Consider the following 20,462-nt stretch of genomic DNA (forward strand, 5'->3'; position numbering starts at 1 on the left):
GACTCATGTAAGTAATGCTTGTAATTCAAGGGACCCTTTTCCCAAAATCCGATTTTGTGAATTGGAAATAGTTAGTCAACACTGATCACGTCTCTGACCTTTTTGGCTTATTCCCATAGAACTGCAAAGTCTGAAAAAAAAATAAAAAATAAAGCTTTATAATATCACTTGCTATTTAATATTTGAAGTGGAAGAAACAGAAAATGAGTCTCTTGGTGGTCTGTACCCAGAATGTTATCAGCACAGCTTGGAATGCGATGTCAAAATATTTGACGTTGGGTGTCTCTGTTTTTTTCGTGTCTTGTACCTTAGTTCTGACTGCTTCCAGCGTGGTCCACTGTGTTCTGATTTAGGGGATAACTTTTATTGTAACCATCAGTATAATCTCCCCCTGTTTTGTGATTGGTCCTTGAAAAATACTGAGCTCATACACACCAGTGAGATAACCCCGCAGGCCGGCTTTAAAGAATTCCACCCACTGTTGTGGGGCTAACGTGACTTTTTATGCATGTTGTGTTTTGTACAGGAGTAGCTTAAGCAAACTAGTAATAGTAGTTTATATTAATCTCAGTTAAAATTTCACTTTAAATGGCAAAGGCTTAGAAGTGTTTGTCTAGCCAGTTGTTGCTGCTAATGGGTTTTTACACTGTTTTGCAAGCAACTGTTAAAACTAAACTCCACTAGGTTATCTGTTTTGAAGACTTGTGACACTTTTATGATTTAAACTGTGGCTCTGTCCTGATTAAGAAAAGGAACCAATTTTGGTTATATATTTATTTTCTTTTTATCCTAGTTAAGAAAATATTTCTGACTGCATGGTTAATATGCAGTCCCAGTTTAAGAATGGTGTAGGTTTTTAGATAATCAATAAACTAGAACTACAGTTGTTAGATATTTTACATGCTTTTCTATTTAATTTCTCATTAGTGCCTGCTTCCGAGAAGATGCCTGGAAACATGCAGCCTAGGTACCTTGAGGATGAGGGCCTTTACACAGGAGAAAGGCCCTTTGTATCACAGTCTAATCAAAATATATTAGAAAACAGAATACTCAGACAGGAGCAAGTAAGTTACCACTACCTTCTTAGTTGTCTTTTGAAAGTTCTGTATTTATCAGTATTTTATTTTGTTATAGTTAAATAGGTGTATGGTCATGGTAATATGGGGCTTTTATCTTTAAACTGTTTAGCAGTATCAGACATCAGGAAATGTGGATTCTTGTAGGAGTGTGTTTTAGTGTATCCCAATGATCAGAGCACCAGGCTGGATCTTAGAAAACTGATGTCTTTTCCTGGCTCTGCTCGTAGCCTGCTGGGGAACAGATCACTTCACCTGTCTGTGCCAGAGTTTAGTTGCCACTACAACACATTTTTTTATAAAATGCTGTATAAAGACTTATGCAAGAGCTGTTGTTATTATTTACTAGAAGATAATAACAAAAGGAGGCAATATGGAATGGCTGTTTTCTGTGTCCACTGAAGATAATACAAAGTAATAGCCTTGTAGAAATTTACCAATTAGACCGTAAGGGTAATTAAATATTGGTCTAGATTATCTGGAGGGGTTTTAGAATTATACTAGATTTTTCAGAATGACCTATGAAAACACTCGTGAAGGTGGCTTGGGTATATTTTATCCTGCTACATGATCATCCTAAACATGTTAAGGTGTGTATAGTTAAGTATACATTTAAGCTGCTGTATAGCAGTTGCGCTTTATATTTTATTGTGAATTCTTCGTGGGCTAGCAGAGGTACTTTTGTGAATCAGATTGGGAATAGTGGGATCTAAAATTTTTAACTGGCCAGCCTCAACCCAGTTAGTTTTCTATTTTGCTTCACTGTGTTACCACACCAGCGTTTGGTTCTAGAGTCGACTTAAACCAGGTGTGGGAATAAGGGGCAGGCCAGCATCTTTCAGCACAGGTTTAAGATATTCTTGAATCCAGGTCATGAGAGCAGAGGGATGAATTAGGACAATATTTAACATGTAAAACTGTGGATTGCAATTGGTGTGTAGGGTGCTTACCTCACCTGCTTTCATAGATGCTGTTTAATTAGTTCAGGTTGTGGACTAGAAGAGTTGAGAGATCCTTTGATAAGTGATCTCTCTGACCTGCCATTTAGCTCTTTTAATTCTTTGCTTTATGATTTTTATAATCCAATTTGAAGATGTAGGTGGCAGTCTGGTGTAAAACATTGCAATTCTTTCAGCTTTACAGATTTAAGAAAACGTAACATTTAATTGTTGTGATGTAAATGTTGATTTTTTTTTTATTTTCTTTCGAATCTGTAACACTAAATGTTGAAGGAAAAAATATCAGTGTATTTCAAGTTTGAGCAAGCACTTGATTTTGATTTCAAAACTTATCTATAGTATATTTGAAGGTTTCATTTTGGTGTCTTAAAACAGTTTTGATTAATTGAGTCACAATTCATAGTCACTTTTTCTTCTGTGATAGCTTTCATAAGAATTATAATTTTGCAAGTTATTTCTATATAAAGCAAGAAACAATATAAAATTATGTTTTTATTTGTAGGGGAAAGAGTGGTTTGGTGACGATGGCAAAATCTTAGCATTGTCTAATCCAATTAAACAGTCTTCTACTAGGCCTCCAATATTCTCATTGGAAGAAGGCATTGCACCAGAACTTGAAACAGTATATAGAAAGGTAGGCGTATTTTGTATATGTGGTTCCTGAGACCCAATATCCCAGTTCTTCTGCACCAGAAAGCCCAGTGAGCTGAAGGGTTTTGTGCTAAGAACCATGAGTACTGACTGCTTTTTGGGGTTCCACAACTTGTCTTTAAATGTGCTCTACTTTTTCAAGTGTATTTCACCTGTGTTTTTCTGTAAAAAATAATGCATACAAAAATGGATGAAGAGTTTAGCCAGTAGTACTGGTTTAAATAGTAAAGTGACAGTCCATGAGAAACTGCTTCAGGTCTGTGAGTCACTAAGGTCTCTGTGAGGCACCCTTGGATATTCTCGTGCCAAAGTAGGGTAGTTCCTATATTAGTGTATCTATAAAGCTCCTGCTGGTAAAAGCTGGTAGACAGACTCGGTGATCAGGACAGAGGTGCTCTCTGCAGCTTAAGGAAATAATTAAAGGCCGTGTGCCTGATGGTTATTTTACAGTGATGAAACTCCTCCAAAATAAGTCTTTACATGCAGTTTGCTCATGTAGAAAGCAACTAACTCTGAGTTATGTTGCATCAGTTCAGAACTTTTTGGTTTTTTTTTTTGTTTTTCTCTCAACCACAGCATACCTACCCTGGCAAACAGCAGTTGCAGGGTGCAGTCAGTACAAATGAAAATAAGTTTCAATTAAAACCATTCAGCAAGCTTTAAGCAAGCTTTAATTATTCTGCTTGTTAGCACTCTATTACCCCCTTGGAAAAACTGTGACTTTTTAGACTTTAAAGTAGATTGCTCTTTTGGGACACACAACTGTTTCTGTCTGCTGCTGTTGATACAGATTTGAATGTTGCCCTTGAATTGTTGCTGGTTACAAATATACAATTCTCAGGATGCATCGAGTACCACAGACCTATTGTGCAGGGTGTTTCTGCGGACAGGAAAAGAGGTTGCTGCTTAGATCTTGGTAAAGATAGGCCAAGAGAGCTTATGTTTAAAGAACACCGTGTTCACATGAATACTGACATGCAAATACCCAAATCACTGTTGAAAGCAAGACATTAAGCTTAGGGGTCCTTTATGAGTAGAAAAATAGTTAAAGCATAAGGAATTCATAGCTGTCATTTTTTTATGACAGTTTATGTTATATTAAACATTTTGATGAGAAACTGAATGTTGAAGGATCAGGTGGACTTAAGTGTGTTTTGTGCCAGTCCTGTAAAATTGCTATGCAGCAGCTGAATTCCCCTCTCAATCCCCCTTTTTCCAGTTCTTACGGAGGGGCTGCAGTGAACACCCACCCCATAACTAACAACTTCATCTTTTATGGTACCAGAATTTCTTTGGTGAATCTCTCCTGAAGAATCTGAAGAGAGGAGCAGCAGTAGTCAGGCAGGAAGCACTGCTAATTCTCTTCTGGTTTCAGTAACCTGATGATATAAGCCATAATTGCCTCTCAGTTGCAGCGGGTTGAAGCAGATTCCTTAAGCTGTGTTGCTGAAAGCTTTTATTGGGCTTTGTTGGTGTGAATTTACCTGGTGTTAGAATGGGGAAGCAAAGAATGTATTTCCACTTCTATACAATCCAAATGGTCTACAAAGAAAACTTCTTTCTGAGAGCTGGAGTGTTTATCTTAGAGCCCAGTTCAAGAGGAAATAAAGCAATACTAAACAAACCGGTAAGAAGAGAACTAGCAGGTTTTTCTTTTTCCAATTCAGTGTCATTATCTTCATTGCTCAGCAAAACCTTCAGTTAAGGCAGATGACTTCTTATTTCAGTCTCATATGGGTTATCAGCATTCTTTTGTGTAGAATACCCATGGTGGTTTTATGCCACCCACTTGTCAATAAGGCAAAGAGGTTACCACAGAAGCCTTTAAAGCTTAATACACAATAGTTAGATGTAGGCAGTGCTAAATGGGTCATTTTCTGTCATAGGGTCTCTTTGCAAGATAGTTTTGTTGGGGCTTATAAATACATTTTATTCTTTTTTTCTTTCAGGCGATAAAAATGACAGCTGCCAATCAGTATCTTGTTGGACCTGGAGATTTTCAGGGGCCATTTCAATTGGATATTGATATTTCTGGACTGATATTCACCCATCATCCCTGTTTTAGCCGTGAGCATGTGTTAGCAGCTAAATTGGCTCAGTTATATGATCAGTATTTAGCAAGAAAACAGAAGAATCTTACCAAACTTCTCACAGACAAGGTATTTCCATTGCATCATTGTAGCTTATTGAGATAATGTGACAATTGAAGGCAAAAGCTGAATTTGTTTCTTCAGAGTAGGGGGGTGAAATTCCAATTGTATGTAATGAAAGCATTTTGTCAGAATCACAAAATGGTTTAGGTTGGAAAGGACCTTGAAGACCATAGAGTTCCAACCCCCCTGCCATAGTCAGGAACACCTCCCAGTAGACCAGGTTGCCCAGAAGATAAAAACCTAAGTATTTCATTTAGATTGCTGGGTGTTCCGTGCAGAAATGAGTTTTTAAGATTATGGATTTCTTTGATCTTCTATTTAAAATGAACTCTGTGCAGGTTCTGAGGTAAAAGGAATATAATTGTTAGAATACAATAACATTTACATAGTATTCCTTAGAGTATCCAAAATGTTTTGCAGTGAATGACAGATAAGACTTTACAGGCTTGTGTACAGCAGCTCTGACAGGCAGACAGATGAAGATGGAGGAAAATTAGTGAAGTTTCCTTTCAGTTGTCAATTAAAAGTAAAAGGAAGCAGTTTAATTTCACCGAATTCTACAAAAATTGACAACCCATTTCCAGGTATATATCTGTGACAGGTGCTGTGTTTTAAATGCGTACTGTTGTCGCATGTACTGCATCACTCTTGCAATGTAGCAAAACCTGTGGCCAAACAATGACTCTTCTGTTCCTGGCTCCGTTGCTGACGTGTTGGATGACCTTGGCTGGGCTGCTTACGCACCATGTACCATTACTCTTCCTCCATCTGTACATTGGAAGTAATGGTCGTGGTCTTCCCTGGTGCAAATTTGTATGTGAACGTGAGGCACTGTTAGTACAATTCTAATATCATCAGGGTGCACAAGAATATTTTTAAAGCATTTTAAATTGCTTTTGAAATCTGAAAGGATAACAACTCTTTAGAAATGTGAGGTAAATATTGTGATGTGATGTAGCTCTATGTAGCCAGGCTTGTCTGTTAAAAATTAGATTGATTAGTAAGTACTTGGATATAAATTCAGTTTCTGTAAATTAAAGATGATGATGATTCTCTACCCTAAAGGGTGATGATTACCTTTAAAGACGATGATTCTCTTCCCTTAAAGGGAAAAATAATCATAGTATGCAAGGTCATTTTTATATTACTGTAATGAAGGTCAGTAGGTGCTGTACAGATACTTCTGAATTTTGGTATAAAGCATTAACTTACAGTTCTAATGCTGGACAAATGTTTCATACAGTGTCTCAAAAGAATTCTTCGGTATACTTTAGTCTGTCGTTACTTTTAAAGGATTTGCTTTAGTCTTCTGTGAAACAGTGAAATAGGACACTTGGGTTCTCCATGCCTACATTACAGGAACCTGTGTGTGGAAGGGATTTCCTGAGTGTTTCCACAATACTTTGCCAGTATTGTAGGCAACTGTGTAATATATTCTTCATAAACTGATTTTAACAATTAGTTGTTTTAGCCACCATTTTGCTACTGACAGGCAGTTTTAAAACCTGTTTCCTCCAACATTCATTATTTAATGGCCATATTGTTGCAGCCAAATTGTTCTTAAACCTAAACAACACTTCCTCCCTTTCCCCCTCCCTCCCCGCCATGTCCTAGTGGACTTCTTAGGCACTTCTGATGTTTGCTTTTTGTATCTTAAAATATGTCACCTTTCAGTTATATTGTCTCTCCAATTTGATAGATTTGTTTAGAACAATCTTTGCTCCTTGATTTGTGATTTCATTGCTTCTATTTTGCATGTAGTTGCTTTCGTCTCCTGCATTGCCATCAGCCATTCTGGTTTCACATTCAGTATTATCATTAAAGAGATCTACAGAAACATAATAACTAAAATTTTAGTTCCTATCCTACTGCTGTTCCTTATTTTTCTCTCTTCTTTTAGCCAGCCCTCTACATTCTCTTGTCTTCACAGCCATGTATATTTTTGCATTCTCCTCAACTATGTGTCCATCTTCCATGTAATCATTTGATGCCTGTCTTCAAATCTTAGTTGAAGGAGCGGCCTCTTGTCTCAACAGTGTTGCTTCAAAAGTGCATTTGAACTGTACCATTGTTCCCAGTTCTGTCTCATCCTTAGACCTTCTCTTCTTCCAGTTGTTACTTGCAATATGTCATGCCTAAATGCTTTGCTGCAAAGTGCCCAGCTTCTGTAAGATACTCATCAAATCCACAATCCACTCATTTTCCTAGGTTCTAGGGTTTTAGGGTTACCTTTAGTGTCCTTCCCTAGTCATAAAAATACCCTTTTATAGAAGGTGGTTTTTTTGGCAGATTCGCTGCTTTTTTTTCTACCCCTTTGATTGCTCAACTTTTGGAATAATCCCTAGAACAGTCTTGTCGCCTTGTTTAGATCTGTCACAGTAGTCAAAGTAGTCCCTCGTATGTCCAGGGTTCCTAATTAGAATTTCATCTTGAAGAATCAGCACCTCACAGGCATGGCAAAACCCTGTAAATACTGAATCAAAACAATTCCGTTTTCTTTTGTGTAGGAGCTAGGCCTTTCATGTCAAGGAGTGTTACACTGTATGCCTCATAATTGTCAAACCATCTGTTAATTGTTTGTTTGTTTAAGCTGCATGCTTTGAGGAATGCTGTGCAATGTAGTATAGACGGTGGTGGTGCCGGTGTTCCTAGTCCTGTGGCACAACAGAGCATACCTGAATACAAAATGGAGATCAGGTAGGTATGGATTCATTAAATCATTGCTTTTTAAAACTGTATTCCTTTTTTCCTTTCCGTGCTGGTACAGAATATGATTCACATAAAACTTTTAAATTCTGCTGTAAATAGCTCTAGGAGAATTTTGAGAGCTTGAGAGTTCTCAATGATAAGTTCAGTAAAAGAAATTATGAAGAAAATACAGTTTAGGCAGAAATCTTGATTCAAAAGTGGTCTGATTTGATTACCTTCTATTAATTACTTAGTAAGTATTTACTGGTTTGTTTTGCACAATTAAAATGTAATTAAAATAAGGTTTCAATAGACAGTCAGCTGGATGCATGAAGCTCTCACAACAATGTAAGTCATAATTTTTTGAACACACACGAATTCTATTTTTTTCCATCATCTTCCTCATTGCACAAGTGTTCTTGGTTCACTTCCCATTCTTAGGTATTTTGGACATGGTTTTGCCAATGGGTTAATATACATAAAATGGTAGAATTTTGTTTTACAAGATTACAATTATTGTTCTTGGACAGTAACTGGGTAGTAAAAATATATTACAATTTTTGTCTTGGTAGTGAAAGTTCATATTACTTTTGGCAGATGGACAGTGGTGAGCTGTAAGTATAAGCAACACAATAAAAATCACGTTGTTTTGGAGACTGATGCTGAACAGCTTTTCAACTAGGAGATACTTAATAAAAAACTGAAAGTTTTTCACAATCTGAAAGTAGGCAATAATGTATTAATTTAAATAAATACAAGTTTAGACTGATGTGGTGGATCACATGATATTTCAAAAAAAAATTTAATAACAATCCTGCTTTCAGCCTTAATCTACATCTGCTTACACTTACAAATCCACTCTCTACTCTTAGTTTGGGAATACTTCTTCAGATTTTCGTCCTTCAGATTTTCATCCTTCAAGTACACTGTCTTGTAATAAGTTTGTATCTGTGCAGAACATAAAGAAGTCCATAATGTGTTATTTTATACTGAGGGACAAAGTCTTCCTTCTATTGAAAAAGGAGTAGCTCTTACTAGTATTGTCTTAACACGTGTGCTAGAGGACTAGGAGAAGGAGTACCTTGGAGACAGGAGCTCTCACCAGGGAAAGCATGAGAATAGTAATGAGAAAGTTCACTGTGGGAAGGAGATTCTTGGATTTTGGTACCTCAGATAGAATATTCCTGCTGGATATCTTAAGTGTTTTTCTAGGTCTTGAGTGCTTTAGTTTAGTGTCACACTATTATGAATCAGGAGAAACTGAGCTGAAATCAGTGAGATCAGTGTTGCATAAGTAACATGAGATGAGCTTGGCTGCAGTTGTTCTCGGGCTTTTCATATCTGTAATTCTTTCTTGGCTACAGCTCTGTTGTTGGAAGCTGTTACACATATGAGGCTCAGATGGGCTCAGGAGTTTTTACGGTCGTGGTGTTCAATACTAACTTGGACCCCATATGTTGGTAAAAACATCTGACCTGCCTTGTCTCTCTTTTAACATTGCATTTCCCTGGTGGTCAATGTAGTACACTCATGAGAAGTTACAGATGTGAAGACAGTGTGTCATGGAAAATAATCTAATTGTTTCCTCCACCCTCCAATAACATAACTTGTGTGTACTCTTTGCTGTCTGAAGATCAGAGCTGTAGTTTTCCATCGGTTTAAGGAAGAAATGCTATCTGAATGCAGAAAAATTTTGCAAATTAGCAATTTCAGTCCTCATTTCCTGAGGAGGAAGCCAACATATGCTGCGGCTTGCAGGTTTCAGGCTCTTCTGGATGATCTGTTTTAGCAGAGGTGATTCTCTACTGAAAAAGGTCCTGCTTCCAAATAGAATATGTTAGATAAGTGTAATTACTGGCCTATATGTTCCTCATGTCTTTAAGCTTCGTCTTTTAGCTTCATCTGGTAGACAAAGAAGGAACGGTTGTTCAGCTGCATGGATAAGTAATATTCAAACTGCTAGCTAATCAAGTGGAGAAGTTACTCGTATTGCTTTCTGGAAAGTCTGTATTTCGTCTTTGTTTATTGCTTTTACTAAATTTCCTTATGCTTTTAAATAACGTATGGTGTATTTCTTCTATCGGTTCTAACTCAGCATCCCTGTCTTCTATATTCTCTGGCTATTACAAGCAGTAATGTGTTAGTTTACATCTATTTTATTATTTTTTTTTTTAGGTCATATTCTTACTAGACATGTTTAGCTACCAAGTTAGTACTGGAAAGAGTCTGTGCTTGTGCTGCATAGACATTTGCATTGGAAGTGTGTGTTGATCATTAGAAGTGGTAATGAATAGCTCTTTTACAAACAGATTAGAGGGTGGCAATGTGAAATACCAATTCTGAGACCAAAAAAAAGCCTTGTTAATTTTGTTTGTGTTAAGAATCTTGTAGGGCTGTCAAAGGACTTACATTACTTCATATGTTACTACATTACTTCATCTCTGCAAGTCCTTTTTACTGGAGCTAGAAGCATGTTAAGTTTAAGACATGTTTTGTAATGTATGATATGTAATAAGCATTACTTCATAGCAGCAGTGTAGGTTTCCTGGACTGTTGTTTACATGAGTTGACTTTAAAATATTTTTAATGATGTACAGCTGTAATAAGCATTTCAGAAAACTTCGAGATCTCTAGAGAATGAACTGTAATTTAAGTCAGATTGTCCAAAATGCAAGAGACTAGCATACAGAAGGAAATCAAAGCCTGCCATATTTAAGTCTGGGTTTTATGCTCCTTGGATTTAAACTACTGCAGGCATCAATCAAACTGAAACCCGCATCGCTTGGCTTATGGTACCTCAAGTTTTCACTCTAATGTTCTGCTGAGTTATACAATTCTGATTGATTTTGTGCATATGTATATATATTTCTAGGCAAACCAGAAGACTTCGTGATGCTGAACAAGAAAAAGACAGAATGTTGCTTAAGACCATTATAAAAGTTTGGAAACAAATTAAATCCCTCCGTGACTTTCAGAAGTTTACTAACACACCCATGAAACTTTATTTGAGGAAGTATGTTTTGATAACACTTTTTGTACTTCATTTGCCTGCAGTTGAGTTTTATTAAGATTAGTCAACTTGAGAACTTAGAATTCTGATATGAAGGGTGCACAAGTAAGAATTTGAGTAGTGTCTGGCACTGGTTGAGACTCCCACTATTTTTTTTTTAGTTTGGGGAGGAAGAAATGTTAAAATAACAAGTAATTACTGTAACAGAAAGGAATTTCTAAAAGATAATGAGTAAAGAAAAAGTAATTATATTCATTCTAACTATCTGCTGTCAACTCTTAGACCATCTATGCTAGTATTTTTAAATGGAACACAATTTTGATAGAATGAAATTAATTCATGGAAAAGTAGACATTATGTTATATTTTACAGACTTAATTGTAGCCCTCGTGTTGATTTATGCAACATGTTGATAACTTGTTTTGAAGGGAAGAGGTTGATCAGAGATTAGATGAAAAAGCATATGAAGCAGAAATTCAGGCTGAGATAAATGAATTACTAGAAGAATGTATGGAAGAATATGAAAAGAAAATGGAGGAGTATAAAACTGAGCTACAAGAGTGGAAATCCTGGAAGAAGACACAGGTTTGTCTAAATCATTCAGTTTCACAAAAAATAAAATTACTCTACGTGTTCAAAATTTGTCCTTCTAATACATAAAAAAATAAATTTCAGGATAGTTAAGCATAAATGTATTTGGATACATTCTGTCTACTTGGAATTTGTTAGTAAATGAATTGTTAATTAAAAGTTTAAACATTAAAATGTTAGGTTTTTGTGGAACATTGTCTTCCCACTATTGATTTTCAGCCCTTCAACAATTCTTTCTTTAATAGTTTTGCAGCACTCCCATTAAATTCATGTCCTTCTTGCCCAGAAAAAAACACAGATGAAATTTGTGTGTGTGTGTGAGTGGTGAAGCAAAATAATTGTGGGATGTTTCTAATGAAGAAGCAGTTGATGTTATCTTATGTAAATTAATGTTCAGCAGTGTCCGAAAACTGAAAATTTTAATCAGTAATCTAGACTTTTGCCTCTGAAAAGCTTTATTGCTAATAATTTGTACTGTAGTTAAGGTCTCAGTTGTGCTTCAAGGGGATATTGACAAGTACAGGAGCTAGGACAATACACCACAAGATGATCATCTTGTGATGACCACAAGTGGTCCCATGATTCATTAGTATCATGTCAATTCACTTATAGGATAAGATGAATAAATGTAAACCTTAAAATGAAGGCAGGTAGTCTTGAGCATTGATCTTCATGAGAACTGTTCATCTACGTCTAGCCAGTTATGCTTTCACAAATACCATGGTTCCAGCCAAAACTGCTCTCAGCATCTTTTTATTTTTTTGTTAGTCACAAACTGTCTTGACTGAGATGATTGTGGTTCTTTCCTTTCAGAGTTAAATGTGGTACATAGACCTTCCTTTCATTCCCAGATGTACTTTATATTGTTTTACTCAAAGTACTTTGTTGGTTAATCACTGCTGTTGGTGTCTTACTAGCACAGATCGCATGAATCTAAGGAAAATTCTTGAGGCAGAAGAGACTAGATAAATTTAAAAGGAAATACAAGAACAGAAAGGGTATCATAAAATTAAGCCGAGAAAGCATATTTGTTAATAAAAACATGTGAACAAGTTGTTTGGCTAAATACTTCAGTTAGTGAGGAAAAACTGTTTGCTTTCCTCATGTCCTCCTGTTCTGCCTATGGTGTCTTAAATCATGAAGTGGCTGGTGCTTCCAAGCAAGCTGTACTTCCAAGTAATCTGCAAGTCTGTGGAAGGAAGGACTTGCTTGCAGTTGTTTAAAGCTGAACATGCGTATGAACACTGGTGTTCTGCAGTTTAGGAGATGCTGAAAGGCATATGGTGTTCTGTTTGTTTATTCTGTTTGGCATAGAGGAAGGGAGGGGATCATTCTGCACGTGCTAAAGATACTGCTAAGCTAAAAAGCTTGTGCTCCAAAGTTTGTGGCACATGTGCATTCACTTTGTCAATGTGTATGCAGACAATACATCTCGAAGAACTGCGGCTACTGGTTGGGTAACCTTCCTTCAGTCCTAACAGAATGCACATGGTAACTCAGGTTAAATGAGAAATTAGCTGCCAGCCAGAAAGTTCAAGAAATGTGTTTACTTTGTAAGTTGGTTGGGAAATTTAAATAAATGTTTTATTTGAAGCCCATTTTGCTTTTGAAGCATATGAATGGAATGTATTGCTGAATGCAGAATCTGAAGTAGTACTACAGAATAGGAGAAATCTTATTTTTATGTGTGGTGATTTTAAAATTTACAGTCATTTCTCATACATTTTTATCACTGGTGAATCAAGAAAAAAAGAGAAAAAAATTCTACTGATGGGAACAATTTCAGAAAGAACACTATTATTTTCATGTGCAGAAGTCCAGGAAGAAAAAGAAGAAGAAAGACATTCATGAAGATGAAGAATCAGTAGAAGATGGTGATCTTGGTGAGGAACGTGTAAAACCCATCCCACCTAAAATGGCCAGTAGCCTGGAAATAGAGCAGCAGGTTAGAGAAAAAGCTGACAACTGCAGAAGGAAACCTGGAGAGCCTGCTCTCATTCCTGAACTGGTCCTGTCAGGAAGCATAACTCCAACAGAGCTGTGTCCTCGGTAAGATGAATGTTGACGTGCAAATTACTCTGTTTGTGATTTTCTGCTGTTATTTATTAATTGATTGTTTGTACAACTTCAGAAGCATGTGCTCACCATTCTGTTTAGCCTAGTGATAAAATTTCTGCTTCTGAAGCTGATAAAACTTAACTTATTTTCAAGTCACATGTAACCTTGTATATGGTGGGCTGGGAGAATGCATGTCTGCACATTCCCTTTGAACCTTCTGATGTTCCTTGAGCATCTGCATAGAATAGTGGTGTATATAAAGAAGTTTTTTTCAGTGCAGAGTCTAGGTCACTTCTGGCAGTACCACTCTCACTAGCTAGTCCTTTAGACCCAGTCTGTGCATAGTCAACAAAGGGAAAATTAAAAAATCATGTAGTAAACCAGAGATTTCACTGTGGATAAAATAAATAAATGTACTTGTTTGTTTTACTTTCCACATTTACACATGCAATGTAACATGCATCTAGCAGATTTTAGTCATTTAAAAACTGCTTTGTTTCATACTAACTTAGCAGATAGCCTCATCAAGGAATATTGCTTGGCTGTTCTACTCCCAGTGACTGAAAACTTCAAAATCTTAACTCAATTTGATATCATTGGTTGTGCTTTGGAGGAAGGGAGTGGAAGGGAATTTTGTTTCCCTAAATACTTCCTTTTATGTGGAGGTGGCTTTAGTGGATATAAAATGTGACCTGTTAATTTTAAAATCATTTTATATTCGTGAGAAGTTAAAACAACTGTTAAATAATAGTGTTAAAGACTTTCCTGTGTAGTGACATTTTTAGAAGAATACCATTTTTAGTTAGGTGACTCCTGTTTCCCCTTGAGGAATCAGATTCTCATTAAAAATAACCAAAGAATAAAAATGTTGATAAAAATGATATGACAGCTTGTTTGACATATTTACAGAGCAGAAGTTTTGCGACGAGAAGATGTGAAGAAACGCTCAGCATTTATAAAAGTCCTTTTCAACTCCAAAGAGGTATCAAGGACTGTTACCCGGCCAATAAGCTCAGATTTTAGAGTTCACTTTGGACAGATTTTCAACTTACAAATATTCAATTGGCCAGAGAGTTTGAAACTACAGGTAGATAATGATTTATGATAGTAACTCTTAAAAAAACACATGAAGTGTAATTACTCCTTCAGTGCTTGTATTTTGCTCTATGGTAGTTTTGTAAGGACTCAAAAACCTATGAAAGACCCTTTGTAAATCATCAATCTTATACCCTTTCCTTGCTTCTCCAGTAACAAACGTTTAACTTTACTGCTGTGTTTTTGATGCTTGTGCTTTCTATATATATGTGTATGTGTGTTATATGTAACATGACTACGGCCTGCCTGGAGAAAAATAATTGGGACATATGATTAAATATGTTAGTGGACAAGCCTCTTAATTTTAGAAAAACTAACTTAGGTTGCAGATAAACTTGCCAAAATGGTCGTCTTAAAATATTATTGTCCGCACAATAAAATCATCATAATGTTGGCTGGAGGGGGATAAGAAAAAAATTCATTGCTAGTAATGTCCATAACTGCACTTGATCAGCAGTGCAGTTAAGTGAAACCACCACCACCCCTATTCCAAGTATGAGTTACTTAATGAGTCACATGAATAATTTTCAGAGCCAATACAATACATTCTTAGGACAGACATGGTCAGGATCCTACTTCTCCTGTTAAATGACTTTTCCTGTTAGGTAACTTATCCCTGGTAGTTCTGGGGAGAGTGCGTACCCCTTCCTTGCTCCATTTATGTAATGCAGAAATTGAAAGGTAAAAGGAATAACATCTTCTTGGATTAAAAACATCTGAATGGAGAAATCGCTCGTATCACTCAGCCTGCAAGTGGCCAGGAAAGAGGGAAGCAGCCTGCAGTACTGACAGAATGGGGACTGCGTGCCTTTCCCAGCCTTTCATGGTGAGGGAGAATTAGAGAGGCAGAATCCCTCTGGCATCTTCACCTGATGCCAGTGACTGTCACAAGCAGTTGCATATTGTACAATCATGCTCTTTAAAGCCTAGGGTTTGTCATACTGTCCTCAGGTGCATTAGAAGGGTGAGGAGGATATACTTTTAAGAATAGTTCAGACCAAGTTAGCTGCTGGTAGTCTGCTAATTGGATATTTTAGAAAGTAAATGAATATTAATTGCCTTAAATGAGTTACTTCATGCTTAAGTCATAGTAAAAGCTTTAGTCCAAATTACCCTACAATATGTTTTGAACTTTTCATGACTACGTATGTAAACTTTTTACTATGTCTGTCACCATGCTTTTTTTTTCGAGATATATGAAACAATGGGTATTACCAGTACCACGTTGTTGGCTGAAGTGTTCATACCTGTTCCTGAGACCACAATTCTAACAGGCAGTGCTCCTATGGAAGAAATAGAGTTCAGCAGCAATCAGCGTGTGATGCTGGATCATGAAGGAGTTGGGAGTGGTAGGGACTCTGTCTTCCTCGGTTCTCATTTTGCTGAAACCATGTAGCAGTAACAGGCTGGCGTAAGCTTCAGAGTAAATTGTGTTAAGAACACTTACAGCTTCTGTAACTGAATCTTACAATATAGTCATGATTCTTATTATTAAAGCTTGCTGTGGAATTCTTGTCTGTTACTCGTTTTAAATTGTATATCATTACGATGTGTGTTTTTATTGTGTGGCAGGTAGTATTAGTGGAGCTCTACTACCTGTAGGTGGTGTTTGGGGCTTTTTAGTATTTAAGAACTCAGGCCTTTGACACTGCAGAGCAAACAGGTGCTATTAATCATTATAGCTCCAGTAATTTTAATGTTTTAAACCACTGAAGAATTGACTTTGTAAGTGTATGTGCAGATTAATTTTTTGTCTTCCTATTTGCTTTGATGACATCCTGCAACGCATTTTATCCCTGGGACTTTAGAAAGATGAAACAAGGGAGAGATAGGAAAAGGGGAAACAAGAATAAATACACAGTCGCATATGGAACTTTCAAGTTTATATAAGAAGTTTGAACAGGATTATGAAATCACTGATTTGCATAAATTTGCCATATATGAAATACAGATCAGACTAGAGCAGAATAATAGATAAAATGGTAAAAAATCATTACAACAAATATGTGTGTAAATGTTGTTGACCATGATGTCTGCATATACAATTGTGTATCTCAAAGCTTTAGGACTGACTTTTCAGTCATGCATAATTCTTTTGACTGTGAATTTTTTTTTCATTAGTAACAGTAGGCTGAATCTGAAAATTACCAGAAATATTAAATAGTGTGCATCTGTGAATGGGGGGGGGGGGGGGGAAGCCTTTGGCATAGCTTTGAAGATATAGCCTTTCCTTCCAACCCAAATGGAAGGCCTTTCTGTAGGTGGCATGGAATCTTTCACTCCTTTTGTAGAGCAGAGTTCTTCCCCACAGCATGCAGCAGAATCAAGTTGTTTCACACTACCCATTTATATAAAGACACAGGTTATTTGACTACTTATTTTCAGGAAGTATTTTTAAAGATGCTTAGACATTGTATTTGAATGAATAAATATACAACTTTGTTTTTTTTCCCTCCTGATAGGTGTGTCCTTTTCATTTGAAGCTGATGGTAGCAACAAAATGACTTTAATGACCTCTGGGAAAGTATCCAACAGTGTCTCCTGGGCAGTTGGAGAAAAAGGAGTCCCCTTAATTCCTCCAATATCTCAGCAAAACGCAGGCATTCCAAGGTAATATGATATGAATTTGCAGCGATTCATGGGAAACTGATTATACTAGTATTTAAAAAAAGCAGACTTTCATAATCAAGAATTTTCATAATTTTTTTCCTTAAGTTTAGATATTTTACTTTGCGCTGTAACCCCCTGCAGATATGTTAGGGGTACGCATTTTTGGTAAATAAATTTTATTTAGAAATTTTATCTTTTAGTACATTATTTATAGACTAATATTAAAGTTAAACTCAAGCTGATTAATTCACTTTTATGATTTTCTAATAGAAGATGTATATATTGGCAAGGAACTTTCCTGTAATCATTTTCCTAAGAACAGAAGCTCCAGCTCATTCTTATCTGAAGTGCATTTGGGGAGGCTATTGAGATACATGCTTTAAATTCCTTTCCTGTAATTAATGATAAGAATTCTGCTATGAAAGCAGTAGAAGTTAGTATGGGGGCTTGCCACTGTCAGTGAATTAATCAGTGAAAATTTCATATCTGTCTGATCATTCCAAGATAATACTCTTTCCTGATTTTTCTCCATCAGAAGCCTATTGGCCTGCAGAAATGAGTATATTATTCCATTCAAAAAAATCTAATTTGCCCTGAGGCTGCAAGTTGGACATTTTGCTACTTTTATATAATTCCGCTAAAGTCGAGGAGATAACACGTAAAGTCTGCTTTGGTAATGACCTTGGGTAACTTCACTGTAAAGCCTTAAGAGTTTTCTCATACTTAATAACACTGAGCAAGTACCTCTCCCAGCTGATTAGATTCTGTCAGATTTTTATTTATTTAGAGGCTAGACACTGACATCCAGATCACCCTGTTACTATTTTTGACCCAAGCTCCAGCCGTTAGAGTAATTTGCTGATCAGCGCATGAGTAACCTGCTGACTTCAATGAGACTAGAATAGCATGAGATTAAACGTAAGGATGCATTCCCAAAGGCTAACTTTAACTAATCACTGTAGTAAATGGAAAACTGGGGAATTTCAGGAGGAAGTTTGCTGTAAAATACTCTTCTTGAGTCACCCTCTGGAGATGAACAGCCCTCTGTGACTTTCCATTGTCTGTTGTGAAAGTCAGAGACAAGATTTTCATGCCTAAAGTTAGTTTTTGCTGCCCATTAGCTTTTCAGCACAACTGTGATTGTGTGCATTTGTTCAAGACTGGTGCCTAAAGATATAACCTTGATGTTACCGCTCTGTCTGTGGCTCCAGTTACTGCTGGATATATGGCTGATTCTGATCAAGCATGAGAAAGATCTGTAAGTTCTTAAAGCTTTCTTGAAAATATTCAGATAACTAGAGGACAAAGACTCAAATTAGCACACCTAGCAAGAGAAGGGGCAACATCCACCTTCTGTGGTATTTAGCCAATAACATGCGCATCCTGGTGTATTGGATTTACATTGCAAGGTTTTGGTAGCAGGGGGGCTTCAGGGGTGGCCTTTGTGAGAAGATGCCAGAAGCCTGACCAGCAAGTCAGTGTATGAGTGGCCTCCAGACTACACACCGTACTTCCTTGCCTACTGTGAGTGAAAGACAGTGAGCAGGAGCATCCAAAGGATAGGGAGTGGAGCTGGAACTCGTAGTGTCTGGGAGGACCAAAATCAGGGCTGCAGCACCAGGGAGAAGGCTGCAAGGGTGTCCCAGCACAGGCAGTGCCCTCGCCAGCCAGCATGCAGTCCTACAGGAGGTGAACATGACAGGCAGAGCAGGGTGCTGGCAGCAGTTCAGGCATGGTGAGGGGATGAATCAGGCCCCAGGGTCTATCCAGAAGCAGCCGGGAAGGGGGCAGAGACCAAAGCTACATTGCAGGTCTGAGAGAGCCCCCCAAGGAGACATGTCAAAGACAGAACTTAAGACGTAGCACAAGCAAGGACTGTATATCTGAGAAGTTCTTTTCAGTACGGATTGTCAAAACTTTTATGCTAACTTCCATGCTGTGAGGCAATTTATCATCTTACTTCCTAGTAATCAGCAAGATGGAATAGTGTAGGTGTATCATAAATGTGTCAATAAGCACCTCACTACCTTGTATAAAGGTTCCCTTCCACCAGTTTCTTCCTATTCCCCCCTTACTTTCCTTTGCAATTCATCATTCCCTCAGTTGCATAACTAATAATTGTGTCATGGAATTTGCTGTTCAGGTTGTGGGGAGGCTTTTGTTTTTTTCTAAGATTAAGTTCTTTTTTTTTTTATATTGCTAAACCATATGTGTTTCAGGTATAAGTTTTGTCAATTCTGTCTTCTTAGTGCTTTAAAAAATATCGATGCTATTGCATCCATTGGCACTTCAGGCTTAACTGACATGAAGAAACTAGCTAAGTGGGCAGCGGAAGCAAAGCTTGATCCAAATGACCCAAACAATGCAGCTCTGATGCAACTGATCGTGGTAAGTGGCTTTTCCAGAGCTGTTGGGCTGATGGAGCTGTGAAACACCTAGTCACCAATACCTTATCAGGCAATCTGCATGCATGCCAGGGAGGTAGTAGCATTTGAATTTGTGATGGACATGCTTGTGTGAGTGTCAGGAAGCAAAATGTCTGCTAAAAATATGATCTATTAATCCATTTAGTAGTGGGTTAATGATTTATTATTGAGTATGATTCATTAATCCATTCAGTAGTATTCTAGTGGTGAAAAACAGGTTAAGGGAATACATAAACTGATTAATTTATAATCACAGAATCGTAGAATGGTTTAGGTCAGAAAGGACCTTAAAGATCATTGAGTTCCAACCCCCCTGCCATAGGCAGGGACACCTCCCACTAGACCAGGTTGCCCAAGGCCACGTCCAGCCTGGCCTTGAACACCTCCAGGGATGGGGCCTCAACAACCTCTCTGGGCAACCTGTTCCACTGCCTTACCACCCTCAAAGTGAAAAATTTCTTCCTAAAGTTTAATCTGAACCTGCCCTCTCCCAGTTTAAAGCTATTCCCCCTCATCCTATCATAGAATCATAGAATTGCTGAGGTTGGAAGGGACCTTTAAGATCATCAAGTCCAACTATTAACCTACCCTGACAAAAACCACTTCTAAACCATGTCCCTAAGTACCATATCTACCCTTTTTTTAAACACCTCCAGGGATGGTGAATACACCACCTCCCTGGGCAGCCTATTCCAATGTTTAATAACCCTTTCAGTGAAAAATTTTTTCCTAATATCCAATCTAAACCTCCCCTGACATAACATTTCCTCTCATCCTATCACTTGTCACCAGGGAGAAGAGGTCAGCCCCCACCTCTCTACAACCTCCTTTCAGGTAGTTGTAGAGAGTGATAAGGTCTCCCCTCAGCCTCCTCTTCTCCAGGCTAAACAACCCCAGTTCCCTCAGTCGTTCCTCATAAGACTTGTTCTCCAGACAGCCTTTGTAGCCCTCACCAGCTTTGTAGCCCATCTCTGGACACGCTCCAACACCTCAATGTCCTTCTTGTAGTGAGGGGCCCAAAACTGAATGCAGTACTTGAGGTGGGGCCTCAACCAGTGCCGAGTACAGGGGGATGATTACTTCCCTAGTCCTGCTCACCACAGTATTCCTCATACAGGCCAGGATGCCATTGGCCTTCTTCGCCA

The 20,462-nt window shown here is 37.6% G+C and overlaps 1 protein-coding gene across 1 annotated transcript in view; it reads left to right on the top strand.

Annotated features, from left to right (window-relative positions):
- The window catches only part of CC2D2A (coiled-coil and C2 domain containing 2A), a gene marked incomplete at its 5' end in the record, with an annotated part of 65,370 nt that overhangs the window by 13,091 nt on the left and 31,817 nt on the right, over positions 1 to 20,462 (top strand). Inside the window, 11 exons of the mRNA XM_082483093.1 lie at positions 928 to 1,064; positions 2,538 to 2,669; positions 4,636 to 4,845; positions 7,430 to 7,536; positions 10,400 to 10,540; positions 10,966 to 11,122; positions 12,942 to 13,177; positions 14,096 to 14,273; positions 15,474 to 15,630; positions 16,744 to 16,891; positions 19,141 to 19,279. Of these exons, the coding sequence (XP_082339219.1) occupies positions 928 to 1,064; positions 2,538 to 2,669; positions 4,636 to 4,845; positions 7,430 to 7,536; positions 10,400 to 10,540; positions 10,966 to 11,122; positions 12,942 to 13,177; positions 14,096 to 14,273; positions 15,474 to 15,630; positions 16,744 to 16,891; positions 19,141 to 19,279 (1,742 nt within the window). The remainder of the gene's footprint in view (positions 1 to 927; positions 1,065 to 2,537; positions 2,670 to 4,635; positions 4,846 to 7,429; positions 7,537 to 10,399; positions 10,541 to 10,965; positions 11,123 to 12,941; positions 13,178 to 14,095; positions 14,274 to 15,473; positions 15,631 to 16,743; positions 16,892 to 19,140; positions 19,280 to 20,462) is intronic.

This window comes from Vanellus vanellus (genome assembly GCF_965231255.1).
Source record: "Vanellus vanellus genome assembly, chromosome: 4".
Classification (NCBI taxonomy): Eukaryota; Metazoa; Chordata; class Aves; order Charadriiformes; family Charadriidae; genus Vanellus; species Vanellus vanellus.